Source organism: Phyllobates terribilis, unplaced genomic scaffold (assembly GCF_046119375.1).
Source record: "Phyllobates terribilis strain yellow unplaced genomic scaffold, ASM4611937v1 Scaffold_8__6_contigs__length_399053987, whole genome shotgun sequence".
Taxonomy (NCBI): domain Eukaryota; kingdom Metazoa; phylum Chordata; class Amphibia; order Anura; family Dendrobatidae; genus Phyllobates; species Phyllobates terribilis.
Window position 1 is genome coordinate 278150031 of NW_027362768.1, and position 14788 is coordinate 278164818.

Consider the following 14788-nt stretch of genomic DNA (forward strand, 5'->3'; position numbering starts at 1 on the left):
AATCTCCTCCCTAACACCGGCTTCATCCTGACCACTTTCCTGCAAATACCATTTCTGAGGCTATAAATACGGCTCTTCCTTCTAGTCAGGAGGGACACGTGTGATTCACATGGGAACGGTGCCAGGCTTGGTGAGAACGGTGATCAGGGAAGCCAATATGGAGACACAATTGTGACCAGAGACGATTCTAATTCTACACCCTGTCATTAGCAAATCACTGCCGCCAGGGCTCGCACATAGTATATACTGGCAGATCCGTGCCAGGGCGCTCCTTCTACAAGTCCTAAATACAAAAAAAATCACTGCACACCCTAAAGTGGTGCTCAAGAAGGGACCGTGCCCTGTCACATGCGAAAATAACCTTGGCACTCGAAAAAATTCTGCTTAAGAAAATTTATTGCAGTCCATATTAATATACAGTGAACATACGTTAACGTTTCGGTCTACACGACCTTCTTCAGTTGACTGAAAAATGGACAAATAAAGAAAATATAAACAAAAGAATACAGAAAATCTCTGTTGAAAAACCGTATATAAACATATGCAAAAGACATACAATGTTACAAATCTACGGAGGACAGGGTAATGGGGTATAGGGGAATAGGGAGACAAATAGAGGGCAACACAAAAGGAGGGAGGAAGAGGGAAAGGCCATTTTAAGTGTAGGACCTACCCGTATATTCGTATCAATGATATAAGGGAAGATAAGCTGGAGGAGTCAACTAGGACAGCCTGGAGGGAGAACAGTAAATATGTGTGATACTAGGGTAAAAGCCATGTTGGAGGCAGCGCGATAAAACATATATAAAGAGAAAGCATATAAAGCAAATGGCCAGTTTAGGAAGAAAGACCCAGGCATGTACCTGCTAAGGAGCTCAAAAGGGACTCAGGACCGGCAGCGCGGCATCCACCGCTAGATGCTGTGGTTTTGGAGCGGGAGGGAGGGCATTTAAATATGGAGGGGGATGATTGAAGAGCCAATCATCTACGAGAGCGCTAAATTCCGCGATTGCGCATGTCCGGAAGTAACCTGAGTCACGTGACCGGAAGGAACGGGGAACAGGTCACGTGTGCGTTCCATTGGACTAAAGCTTGCGTTCCACACTAGGAACGAGCGGCGCAAGGCTAGTAACGGAGTGTGCACCGTTCAGATAAGGTGCTGGAGGGGTACAGGAGCAGGAGGGGAAGACGGGGGAGGACCAGGCAATAGGCAAATCTGCAAAAAAGGAGAAGACATATGTCAATGAGATGAACAGGCATGAGTATGATAACAAGACAATATGATAAATAGAATTACAGATAATAATATAATACAGCAACACCTGAATAGGTTACAGAACTAGGCATAGATGACAAAGTATTGCATAAGAGATCCACAGAAAAAGACAACAAGTTAAAAATGGCAAGGTAGTGTGGAGTAAGTCTTCAGATGAAGGACATTAAGTCATAATCCCTGTTCAAGCCCCTTGGGGAAAGGGAATCCAACTCATGGATCCAAAATGCCTCTCGTTGTTTAAGGAGGCGGATCCGATCGCCACCCCGCCGGGGTGGTGGAACCTGTTCAAGCACCTGAAACCTAAGTTGGGAGATGTTGTGGCCTGTTGATATGAAGTGGTGGGGTATTGGCAAGAGAAGGTTCTTGCAACGGATTTTGGACTTATGTTTGGAAATTCTGTCACGTATAGGTTGGGTAGTTTCACCCACATATAGGAGTCCACAAGGGCATTTAATTAAATATACTACATACGAGCTCTCACAGGTGAAGAAACCTTTGATGTTGTATTTCCGTCCAGAATGGGGATGGTATATGAGGTTACCTTTTAAGACATTGTTACACTGCCTACACTGTAGACACGGGAAAGTACCCATTTTGGGGTTCTGAAGAAAACGTTGGGTGGATTTGGGTCGACTTGTGCCAATATCAGCTCGGATGAGTGAATCTCTGAGATTGGGGGCTCGTTTAAAGCAGGGCATGAAAGGATTTCGGAAGCTAGTGATGGATGGGTAGCCCGTACGTAAGATATTCCAGTGCTTACGGATAGTCTTTTGGAGTATATAAGCAAATGGGTGGAAGGTGTGTACAAAAGGGATTCGATTCGAATTGTCAGGACGTGTATCTGGAGAGGCAGCCCTTGGGGGCTGTAGGGAGGGGGAAGGGTAGCCCCTTTCTGCGAATTTCTGATGCATTTCTTGTAGTCTCAGTTTACGGGTGTCGGGGTTGGATACAATCCGATCGACCCTCTTAAGTTGAGACCGGGGAACGGATTTTTTGATGTGTAAAGGATGATTACTAGAATAGTGAAGGAGGCTATTCCGATCCGTGGGTTTGGTATATAGGTCTGTGGAGAGAGAGCCAGTATTGTTCTTGATGACCACTGTGTCTAGGTAGCTGATCTGATTTGAATCATGGGTCATGGTAAATTTTAAGTCAGGCCATTCAGCATTGAGATCAGTAAAGAATGTCTCAAGAGAAGACAGAGGGCCATCCCAGATACAAAAATATCATCTATATACCTCTTCCAAATCATAGAGTGTGATTGGAAGAGGGGGTGGGTGTAGACGATCTGTGTTTCAAATGCCGCCATATAGCAGTTAGCGTAGGGTGGCGCAACATTAGAACCCATAGCCGTGCCCTTAGTCTGTAGGAAATATCTATCTTGGAACATAAAGTAATTATTTTTGAGTATTAAAGATAGTAAATCCACAACTAGGTCAACAATCTGATGATTGGTCTGGGCCTCTAACAAAAGTGTTCTGACTGCGTGTATACCTTGATCGTGCGGGATGGAGGTATAGAGATCCTTGACGTCAAAAGAGACTAGCCATGCGGAAGATGGAACCTGTTTGAGATCCGCAAGGATATTGAGGAATGAGCCTGTGTCTAACAGAAAGGAAGTGCTCTTCTGTACAAGGGGTGTGATGATTTTTTCTACGAAAATCGAGAGGGGGGAAAGGAGCGAATCAGTAGAGGCCACGATAGGACGTCCAGGGGGTTCGGTCAAATTTTTATGTATCTTGGGTAGGACATATAGAACAGGGGTGATGGGATGTGTTTTGGTGAGATACTCACCCGTTTTAATATCAATCGTCCCTGCTCTAATGTGTCGGTCAATGGTGTCTCTAATAAGAGTTTGGAACTGGGCGGTGGGGTCCTGGGGAAGTTGTCGGTATGTGGTCTTATCACTAAGTTGACGCTCCACCTCATTAGTGTATAGGGCCTTGTCCATAACGACTATGGCACCCCCTTTGTCTGCTGGTTTTATAACTAGGTCGTGGTCCTCTCGAAGACTATTAAGGGCTTGGAAGTCGAGAGCAGTCAGGTTTGGTTCATAATGGAGTTTACCTTTGTCAGCCTTAGAGCGTAAATCCCTAAAGGCCGAGTTGACAAAGCCAATAAATGTTTCAAGGGCATGAGAGCCCTGAGGGGGTCTATAGGTACTCTTAGTGTACAAGCCCAAACCTTTGGCAGTAATGACCGCCCTATCCAAAGTGTTGGGGAGTGGTGGTGTGACGTGGGTCTGGTCAAAGTGGACTTTTAACCTTAATGAGCGATAAAAACGCTGCAACTCCATTTCGAGCCTGAAAGTATTATATCTAGTAGTGGGACTGAAAGAAAGTCCCTTCTGTAAGACCGATAGTTGGGCCATATTGAGAGTCTTAGAAGAGATATTTACCACCAAGCGGGGCGAGTCTGGGACCGGGTTACTCTCTGGTAGTCTGTGTTGCCTCCGGCGTTGGCCGCCCCTCCTCGTCGTCTTCTTGATTGATAACGTCGTGGTTGGCCTAAAAAACGAGATGTGTTAGAAAAGTACACTCCGTTACTAGCCTTGTGCCGCTCGTTCCTAGTGTGGAACGCAAGCTTTAGTCCAATGGAACGCACACGTGACCTGTTCCCCGTTCCTTCCGGTCACGTGACTCAGGTTACTTCCGGACATGCGCAATCGCGGAATTTAGCGCTCTCGTAGATGATTGGCTCTTCAATCATCCCCCTCCATATTTAAATGCCCTCCCTCCCGCTCCAAAACCACAGCATCTAGCGGTGGATGCCGCGCTGCCTGTCCTGAGTCCCTTTTGAGCTCCTTAGCAGGTACATGCCCGGGTCTTTCTTCCTAAACTGGCCATTTGCTTTATATGCTTTCTCTTTATATATGTTTTATCGCGCTGCCTCCAACATGGCTTTTACCCTAGTATCACACATATTTACTGTTCTCCCTCCAGGCTGTCCTAGTTGACTCCTCCAGCTTATCTTCCCTTATATCATTGATACGAATATACGGGTAGGTCCTACACTTAAAATGGCCTTTCCCTCTTCCTCTCTCCTTTTGTGTTGCCCTCTATTTGTCTCCCTATTCCCCTATACCCCATTACCCTGTCCTCCGTAGATTTGTAACATTGTATGTCTTTTGCATATGTTTATATACGGTTTTTCAACACAGATTTTCTGTATTCTTTTGTTTATATTTTCTTTATTTGTCCATTTTTCAGTCAACTGAAGAAGGTCGTGTAGACCGAAACGTTAACGTATGTTCACTGTATATTAATATGGACTGCAATAAATTTTCTTAAGCAGAATTTTTTCGAGTGCCAAGGTTATTTTCGCCTTCTACAAGTGCTGACCCAAGCAGAGCCGGCAATGTGTAATACCTCCTATAAATCAAAGTCCTGTATGTGCAGGGGTCATGCATGCCACCTATACCTGTGCGTACTCACCAGCACTTATACACATGAACCTGAATAGGACTGAATATACATGACAGTGAACCTTAGAGAGGCAACAAACATCCTGAATTAGTGCGGGGGGCGATTAGATGGGCCTTTGCTATTATTCTCTTATATAGTATTGCGATTTCACCCTGGTTTTAGGTTTAAAGGGGTTCTCCTGTACTGCACGGCCCCTTCTTAATAACTGCCCTACGTATCCTAAAAAAAAAAAAAAAAAAAAACCCCGCTACATACTACTATCTCCCGGACTGGTGCTGTTCATCCGATCGCAGCACTATGTCCCCTGGTTATCATGCAACCACTGCAGCCAATAAGCAGCTGTTGATTGGCTGCAGTGGTTGCATGATAATCAGCAGCTGTTGATTGGCTGCAGTCTTTGGTATCTGCTCTGATGGAATATTGAAGGCTGCAGCTGATCAGTGGCCACTGATTTGCTGCAGCAGCCGTGTAATATAACACTGTCACATGACCACCAGGAGACACAGCGTTGCGATTGAGGGCACAACGTTAGTATAGGAGATGGTGTGCAGCCTTTTTATTTTATGATAGGCATCGGATGTCACGTGGGTGTCAGATGTGACAGACAGTCACTCTGCATCTGGCTGCTGAAGGTCACTGCGTTTGGCATTGCAGACGCCTTCATAATCCTTCTTACTTTTGGACCCAGCGGCAACCTCCCTCCTGCTCTGATTGACACACCCTGGTCTGGGTGTTTATAAACTCTGTCTGCTTCAGGGAGTCACCGGTGATATTCTCATTTTCCCTTGTGAAGGCTTGGAGATATAGCAGTCGCCTAGCTTCCTCTCTGGTGCCCTTGGAGGACGTTTTGGTGTTATTTCTCTTGTGTCTGCTCAAGCTAAGTTTTCCCCCCTTTTGTTTGTCTCGCTTGTTGTCTTTAGTTTATAGTGGGGACTGACCAGTGCTCACCCCCTCCCTATCCAGGGCCTAGCTCTAGGGATATACAGGGATTAGGTTTCCTGTTCGGCGATAGGTGCGGAACCTATATAGGGGCGGTAGGGTAGGCAGGGTGATATTAGATCTGCCTAGGGGTCTCCACTCCCCCTTTCCCTAGTGTCTGGGCTTCCTTCCCCTCATCCCTTCGCGTTGCACTTAATCTTTCCCACACTGTGTGTGACACCTGAGCTGTTACGGTGTTGGCCAGTTGTAGACAAACCCTTAAAGCCTGATATTTTAATTAAAGCTCCGCTATGGTGATATCCAGGGTCAAATTCATGATATATTATGTGTACCCTTGGGTGTGAAAGGATTAAAGAGGCTACAATTTTATTACTTTTTTGGTGCCGTATGTGATATTGCAAGCGATGGTCTTCTCTGGTGGTCTCTCTTCTTCTGCTGATGGTCCGTCCGCCTGTACACACTGTCTGCATTCTTGTTGCAGCGTGTCACTGGTTTCACACTGTGCTCTCTGACACCGTCTCCATTACCTTTTATTAGAATTGATCGGTTGGTATTTGTCACCTAAGGCCCGGGCATCCCACCCGTAAATGATTGCCTGGAGCATTGATTGTACCAGGCCGGGCTTAGCGTTATGGATGTGAGTCACTCCTGTATATAGTGTCTGTCTGTATCCAGCTCTGCTTCTCATTTACAGTAAAAACTGATTTCCAGCATTTTATTTTTCACTGATCGGCTTTTTTTCCTCCCCTGAAGGGCACAATGACGATCTCCAGTTTGGGTGATCTCTCCCAGGAGGGCATCACCATGATCACAGGTCTGCCTGCCGCTACGGTTCCTGGCACAGAAGCCCCCGTGAGTCCCAATCTGTCCCGGACGCCAGAGGAAGAACCTTTCACCTTGGAGCAGCCCATGTTCCTGATGACCACCACCGCTCAGGCCATCTCGGGGTTCTTTGTGTGGACAGCATTACTGATCACCTGCCACCAGGTAAATGGGACGCAGTCACTGGTCAGGGAGGCGTGGGGTAAACGAGGGTTTATGTATGATCTCTCTCCATGTAACATGGCTCCAGGTGATATTTGTCTGCTTCTGTATGAGGCACACAGCTCCTCTGTATGTTCCATAGCTGTAAACACCTTTATTCCACCCGGTCCGTAGACAGGTGCGTCCTTGTGTCATATAACCCGGCTGCCTCCCCAGCAACATAATAAGCACCCAGCAACAGAAGACAGGTGTGCCGGAGGTGGCGTGCTTAACCCTGTAACTGCTGACCCTAAAACAGGCAGTACCACCACACTGAGACGTAACGGGATATTTCTTGTCGCCTGACACAAACCAGTATGCCACGGTGTCAGACTTTTTTTTTGAAACATGACAAGTCTTAAATTCCCATCAGTCGGGACATTTTCTTTTACATCAGTCTTATTATTTACATTCTAGAATATGTACATTTATATCTGAATTGTGAACTCAACCCTTTCAGCCCCTGCTCTGGTGTCCTTGTACGTCTCAGTATTTTCTGTATGGTCAGCGAAATTGACAATCTACTTGGGTTGTACACGGATTTCCATGCAGGAGAAAATCCACAATAAGGCTTTGTGCACACATCGTCTTTTTAACCCAAGCAAACCCACTGAGTTTTTCAAGCAGAACACGCTGCAGAAAACTCCGGCGTTTTTTTTTTTTTAAACTGTCGTTTTTTTCATTCCATTGAATAATGAATGAACCACTAATGTGTTGTTTTTTTTTTTTTTTTTTAAGCAAAAACAATGGCAAAAATGTCATCCAGGCGTCTTTTGAGCTATCCCATTGACTTCTATTATAAATACAGGGCATGTTTCAAGCAGAATAATGGACAGGTCACTTCTTTAACCTCGTTTTTTAGCAACCTGAAGTGGTTAGAAGACAAAAGCTTGAACATATGAACAACAAGTCGTTTTTACAGGTTTTCTTTTTAGGCATTTTCTGATTTTCCAGGTAATTTTTCCAGCAGAATCCACCTGAAAAAGACATTGGCCCGATTGATCAAGACCTGCCTTGTTCACGGTGATTTATAAGGAGATGTGTTGGAATCAGACACTCCGGATTCATGGAGGCTTATATCTGTCCATGAATCAGGAGTTTGACTAGTGACTGTCCGCTCAGTGTACACCTTGCTACAAATCCTACTCCAGTCCCTGCTGGAGTAAGATTTGTAACGTAGCAAATCCTGCTGCCTGTCTTGAATTTGATGACTGAGGGTCACTGCGCCCCCATCACGTTCCTATCTGCCCACTGTGTCAAAGCTGGGCGAAAAGAACTGAGAATGTCAAGTCGCAAAATTTTAATGCAGCCTCCATTTAGGAATTTTTTTTTTAAAAGCTCTTTACACCAGAACACTGGGGTAAAAGCTTTGGCGAATCTGGCCCAATGTGTGCACATACCCTTAATCTTCGACGTGATCTTAATTATGTGCTGACTTGTTATGTTTGTTTTTTTTTTTTTTTTTTATTACATGAGTGTATTGTGAATTGATACAGATGAAATTTGTAGCAATTCTGCATTATGTGAATTAGTCTTCATGACTTGCAGAGGATCAGCACAATGCAACGTACTAAACACCAAAATGCTTCAGATTTATTATTTCACGGGAGAATCCATTATTTACTAAAATGGACATGCCCGAAAAACTGACTGAACCTTTTGGCAAACTACATAGATTGCCCCGCAGGTGATCCGATGTAGCTTTATTTTGCGGCCGACAAAGCGCACTTTGTGCGATGTTTCGGTCCAGTGAGGACGTTTTTAAACACTGATTGCCATGCTGGATATAGGGATCACAGGAGTAAGTAGCTGGAATATAAAGGATCTAGTGTAAACGGGACCTTAGTCGCAGTAGGAGCCAAACCATAGCATAATGTTTTCTTAAAGGAAATCTGTCGCTACTTTTAGGGTCAATATGTAACTGGTGTTTAGTGTTCCAGATATGCCTGTGTCAAACTCTGTTTTGGCATTGTGGAGTAAAAGTACTAATCATGAGAGGAGTTTATCAGCATCAGGCACATGCAGAGAGACAGAACATTGCTTCACTGCACGTGTACAGGTGTGCTGTCCTTCACCTGGACAGGGGTGCTGTCCTTCACCTGGACAGGAGTGCTGTCCTTCACCTGGACAGGGGTGCTGTCCTTCACCTGGACAGGGGTGCTGTCCTTCACCTGGACAGGGGTGCTGTCCTTCACCTGGACAGGGGTGCTGTCCTTCACCTGGACAGGGGTGCTGTCCTTCACCTGGACAGGAGTGCTGTCCTTCACCTGGACAGGAGTGCTGTCCTTCACCTGGACAGGAGTGCTGTCCTTCACCTGGACAGGGGTGCTGTCCTTCACCTGGACAGGGGTGCTGTCCTTCACCTGGACAGGGGTGCTGTCCTTCACCTGGACAGGGGTGCTGTCCTTCACCTGGACAGGGGTGCTGTCCTTCACCTGGACAGGGGTGCTGTCCTTCACCTGGACAGGGGTGCTGTCCTTCACCTGGACAGGGGTGCTGTCCTTCACCTGGACAGGGGTGCTGTCCTTCACCTGGACAGGGGTGCTGTCCTTCACCTGGACAGGGGTGCTGTCCTTCACCTGGACAGGGGTGCTGTCCTTCACCTGGACAGGGGTGCTGTCCTTCACCTGGACAGGGGTGCTGTCCTTCACCTGGACAGGGGTGCTGTCCTTCACCTGGACAGGAGTGCTGTCCTTCACCTGGACAGGAGTGCTGTCCTTCACCTGGACAGGAGTGCTGTCCTTCACCTGGACAGGAGTGCTGTCCTTCACCTGGACAGGAGTGCTGTCCTTCACCTGGACAGGAGTGCTGTCCTTCACCTGGACAGGAGTGCTGTCCTTCACCTGGACAGGAGTGCTGTCCTTCACCTGGACAGGAGTGCTGTCCTTCACCTGGACAGGAGTGCTGTCCTTCACCTGGACAGGAGTGCTGTCCTTCACCTGGACAGGAGTGCTGTCCTTCACCTGGACAGGAGTGCTGTCCTTCACCTGGACAGGAGTGCTGTCCTTCACCCGTGCTGGTGGTCCCGTGCTTGTTCTTTTTACCTCTAGACTCCTCTTGTATAGATCCTTTTACATCCCAATCAATAAATGGCCGGTTTTGACAGTGGCATATAAGAAACGCTAAACTGCTGCCTCACGATAAGTGGTTGGTTTCGTTTTGATGTTTTTCTGTGCGTGTAGACAACAGTACATCTGTGATACAAGGAGAGGCGCATGTTTGTAGTCAGATAACTAAGCTCAGGAGACTCTTAATTAAAATCCATGTGATCAAAAATAATCTCTTCAGAAATTAGAGCCTGTCTGTAATGAGAACAGTCAGATGTTTCATAAACTGTATAACGTGTCCTTAATGTGCATCATGGAAAAACCTTTCCTGCAGGAAGAAGATATCCAGTGTTTAAAAGGAATCTGTCAGCAAGATCGACCCCCAAACTGTTAATATTGACATATCGGTCATTGAAAGATAAAACTTGTTGATCCCTTTTATATCCATTGTCTGAATCTGAAGAAAACCACAACTTTTGCAAAATGAAAATGAGACGTTAAGTGCATGGTCACGCCCAGAGCATTTAACGAAACTCTGGCTCCTGGGGTTATTTCCATCCTCTCGGTGTGATGGCTCAATGTGTCTGTGATGTCAGGCGACGGGCAGGAAATCTAGCGCCTGTGTAGATCACTGCTCTCCTGGCTTCTGCGCACTAAGGTGCTCTGCTAATGGGACTGGCTTCAGCGCTGTTCTGCGCATGTGCAGCCCAGCACGGCATACGCTCAAACATGCCAAGCTTCCTCCTTGCTGCTCCTCCGTGTGTACAGCATGGCTGCCTGCACATGGGCCGCAGAAGCAAAGAGCTCTACACAGGCACAAGGTTTCCTGGCTGGTGCCTGACGTCACAGACACATTATGCCATCAATTCGTATAGTGGGAGGCGCTAAGGATGGAAATAACCTCAGAATGCAACATTTCATTTAGTGCCTTGGGCATGACAAAGCATTGGACCCCGATTAATCAAGACCAGCAATGTTCTCGAGGAGGTGTGCTGGAGTCCGGTTCTCCTGACTCATCAAAAGGCTCAATGAATCCGGAGCATCTGACGAGAGTTGTGCGCTGCATCACAAAACTTACTCCAGTCAAGAATCGGAGTGAGATTTCTGGAGTAGGGAACACCACATGAATTAGACGAGCTATGCAAGAACCTGGCGTGAAAACGCCAAAAGTTTAAAAAAAATTGCAGGGCCTCGTGTTGTATAAAGAAAAAAAAAAATAAGTGACTTTTCAAAGCTTTTTCCGCCATGTTTCTCGCATAAAGGCTGTGAAGAGTCAGGGCCTTAATGCCTTATATACATATTGTGAAAATTGTGGATTTCTCTTGTTAAGATATCGGATGTAAAGGTACCAATGCGTCTGTCTTTCACTGACCTCCATGTCCATGTAAATGGTTTAGGGGGATTAATCTTGCTGACCGATCCCTTTGAAAGAGCAAAAACTGTAACCCTCCTTGTTCATGTGAAAGATAATAATCATTAAAGGTGTATTCCCATCTAAGATCTTATCCCAATAAGTAGTAGGTATAATAATATTAGCAATTGCCTCCAATTAGAATTGTAGTATAGTTCTTCTGATTCACTATGTTGCTTACCCCATGTGGAGAGCATTGCAGTAGCTTAGTTATCCATGGTTATGACCACTCCTATAGTGACAGCTGTTAGTGGTTGTATCCATGGATATCTAAGCTGCTGCAATGCCTGCACATGAGGTCAGCCACATAGCTAATCAGAAGAACTATACTACATTTCTAATTAGAGGTATTTCCTAATATTATTACACTTACTATATATCGGGATAGGATCATGGAGATGGGAATACCACTTTTAATGGAGTATTGCAAATGCAAAAATTTCTCACCTCCCTATTGCACAGGTGATAAATATTGGACTGCGATAAGTTGGGGTTTGTATGGAGCGGCAGACGAGCGTACGTGGTTCCACTTCATGGGAGTGTTGGAAACGCGTGGTTCAGCTTACCGCCATTCTGTGGCCAGCGATTGGTAACTCCATACTCTGCTATGAATGGCTGAGATTGGAATGACCTTTTAAGTAAAAACTTGAGACGGTAATCTGTAGTTGTTGGTGATCTATAAGGGACAGAATATAAATCTCTCCCGGTGATTGATTCCCCCCTTAGATCTATATGCACCTGCGCTCCTACAGCTGCCCCAATGAGCAGAGGCACATCGTCCGGATCCTCTTCATCGTCCCAATCTACGCCTTTGATTCCTGGCTCAGTCTTCTCTTCTTCACCAATGACCAGTACTACGTGTACTTTGACACCGTGCGGGACTGCTATGAAGGTAGGTGTCATTAGTAATGCCCAACCCCAACAGCGCCCATTATAGTATAGCCCTATGGGGAAGAGCTGCTGTTTCAGGTGCGAAAGATCTGACTACGATGGAATTTTGTGTTTTTCCTGCTTTTCATCTTGAGAAGAGACTAGCCTTTATGAGAAGCTGCGGGCGGTCACATGTACGACAACTGGCCCACCATTTTAATCCAAGGGGGCTTTTTGCAGGGTTGGCTAATGGTGGGGATGAGGGAAGAAATTCCCCTAGTTTTGTGGCTTTTTTTACTACCATTCCCTCCATGACTGGTCTATAGCCCATAGGTTAGAACTGCCATATGACGCCCTCTCCTGGTTATTTGTAGAATTACAAGAACGATTCCCAGAAGAGGTAAATGTAATATAATAACCTTTACCCACTGAATATATTTTGTCACTTTCTAGTTGTCATAACTTTGAGGTCTGAACATAGTTCATTAACATGGAGACCATTCTAGATAGGCCGCCTTCTAGTGTCCTCCTATTCTTGTTCCTGTGCTGTCCTTGCCTTCTAGTGTCCTCCTATTCTTGTTCCTGTGCTGTCCTTGCCTTCTAGTGTCCTCCTATTCTTGTTCCTGTGCTGTCCTTGCCTTCTAGTGTCCTCCTATTCTTGTTCCTGTGCTGTCCTTGCCTTCTAGTGTCCTCCTATTCTTGTTCCTGTGCTGTCCTTGCCTTCTAGTGTCCTCCTATTCTTGTTCCTGTGCTGTCCTTGCCTTCTAGTGTCCTCCTATTCTTGTTCCTGTGCTGTCCTTGCCTTCTAGTGTCCTCCTATTCTTGTTCCTGTGCTGTCCTTGCCTTCTAGTGTCCTCCTATTCTTGTTCCTGTGCTGTCCTTGTTTTCTAGTGTCCTCCTATTCTTGTTCCTGTGCTGTCCTTGCCTTCTAGTGTCCTCCTATTCTTGTTCCTGTGCTGTCCTTGCCTTCTAGTGTCCTCCTATTCTTGTTCCTGTGCTGTCCTTGCCTTCTAGTGTCCTCCTATTCTTGTTCCTGTGCTGTCCTTGCCTTCTAGTGTCCTCCTATTCTTGTTCCTGTGCTGTCCTTGTTTTCTAGTGTCCTCCTATTCTTGTTCCTGTGCTGTCCTTGCCTTCTAGTGTCCTCCTATTCTTGTTCCTGTGCTGTCCTTGCCTTCTAGTGTCCTCCTATTCTTGTTCCTGTGCTGTCCTTGCCTTCTAGTGTCCTCCTATTCTTGTTCCTGTGCTGTCCTTGCCTTCTAGTGTCCTCCTATTCTCGTTCCTGTGCTGTCCTTGCCTTCTAGTGTCCTCCTATTCTCGTTCCTGTGCTGTCCTTGCCTTCTAGTGTCCTCCTATTCTTGTTCCTGTGCTGTCCTTGCCTTCTAGTGTCCTCCTATTCTTGTTCCTGTGCTGTCCTTGCCTTCTAGTGTCCTCCTATTCTTGTTCCTGTGCTGTCCTTGCCTTCTAGTGTCCTCCTATTCTTGTTCCTGTGCTGTCCTTGCCTTCTAGTGTCCTCCTATTCTTGTTCCTGTGCTGTCCTTGCCTTCTAGTGTCCTCCTATTCTTGTTCCTGTGCTGTCCTTGTTTTCTAGTGTCCTCCTATTCTCGTTCCTGTGCTGTCCTTGCCTTCTAGTGTCCTCCTATTCTCGTTCCTGTGCTGTCCTTGCCTTCTAGTGTCCTCCTATTCTTGTTCCTGTGCTGTCCTTGCCTTCTAGTGTCCTCCTATTCTTGTTCCTGTGCTGTCCTTGCCTTCTAGTGTCCTCCTATTCTTGTTCCTGTGCTGTCCTTGCCTTCTAGTGTCCTCCTATTCTTGTTCCTGTGCTGTCCTTGTTTTCTAGTGTCCTCCTATTCTTGTTCCTGTGCTGTCCTTGCCTTCTAGTGTCCTCCTATTCTTGTTCCTGTGCTGTCCTTGTTTTCTAGTGTCCTCCTATTCTTGTTCCTGTGCTGTCCTTGCCTTCTAGTGTCCTCCTATTCTCGTTCCTGTGCTGTCCTTGCCTTCTAGTGTCCTCCTATTCTTGTTCCTGTGCTGTCCTTGCCTTCTAGTGTCCTCCTATTCTTGTTCCTGTGCTGTCCTTGCCTTCTAGTGTCCTCCTATTCTTGTTCCTGTGCTGTCCTTGCCTTCTAGTGTCCTCCTATTCTTGTTCCTGTGCTGTCCTTGTTTTCTAGTGTCCTCCTATTCTTGTTCCTGTGCTGTCCTTGCCTTCTAGTGTCCTCCTATTCTTGTTCCTGTGCTGTCCTTGCCTTCTAGTGTCCTCCTATTCTTGTTCCTGTGCTGTCCTTGTTTTCTAGTGTCCTCCTATTCTTGTTCCTGTGCTGTCCTTGCCTTCTAGTGTCCTCCTATTCTCGTTCCTGTGCTGTCCTTGCCTTCTAGTGTCCTCCTATTCTTGTTCCTGTGCTGTCCTTGCCTTCTAGTGTCCTCCTATTCTCGTTCCTGTGCTGTCCTTGCCTTCTAGTGTCCTCCTATTCTTGTTCCTGTGCTGTCCTTGTTTTCTAGTGTCCTCCTATTCTTGTTCCTGTGCTGTCCTTGCCTTCTAGTGTCCTCCTATTCTCGTTCCTGTGCTGTCCTTGCCTTCTAGTGTCCTCCTATTCTCGTTCCTGTGCTGTCCTTGCCTTCTAGTGTCCTCCTATTCTTGTTCCTGTGCTGTCCTTGCCTTCTAGTGTCCTCCTATTCTTGTTCCTGTGCTGTCCTTGCCTTCTAGTGTCCTCCTATTCTTGTTCCTGTGCTGTCCTTGCCTTCTAGTGTCCTCCTATTCTTGTTCCTGTGCTGTCCTTGCCTTCTAGTGTCCTCCTATTCTTGTTCC

At 46.3% G+C, this 14788-nt stretch overlaps 1 protein-coding gene across 3 annotated transcripts in view; it reads left to right on the forward strand.

The window, feature by feature from the left end:
* The window catches only part of TMEM184B (transmembrane protein 184B), a 57292-nt gene that overhangs the window by 21190 nt on the left and 21314 nt on the right, over positions 1-14788 (forward strand). For all 3 annotated transcript variants that reach the window (XM_073644279.1, XM_073644281.1, XM_073644280.1), the window contains exons 3-4: positions 6394-6627; positions 11848-12013. In XM_073644279.1, the coding sequence (XP_073500380.1) occupies positions 6394-6627; positions 11848-12013 (400 nt within the window). The remainder of the gene's footprint in view (positions 1-6393; positions 6628-11847; positions 12014-14788) is intronic.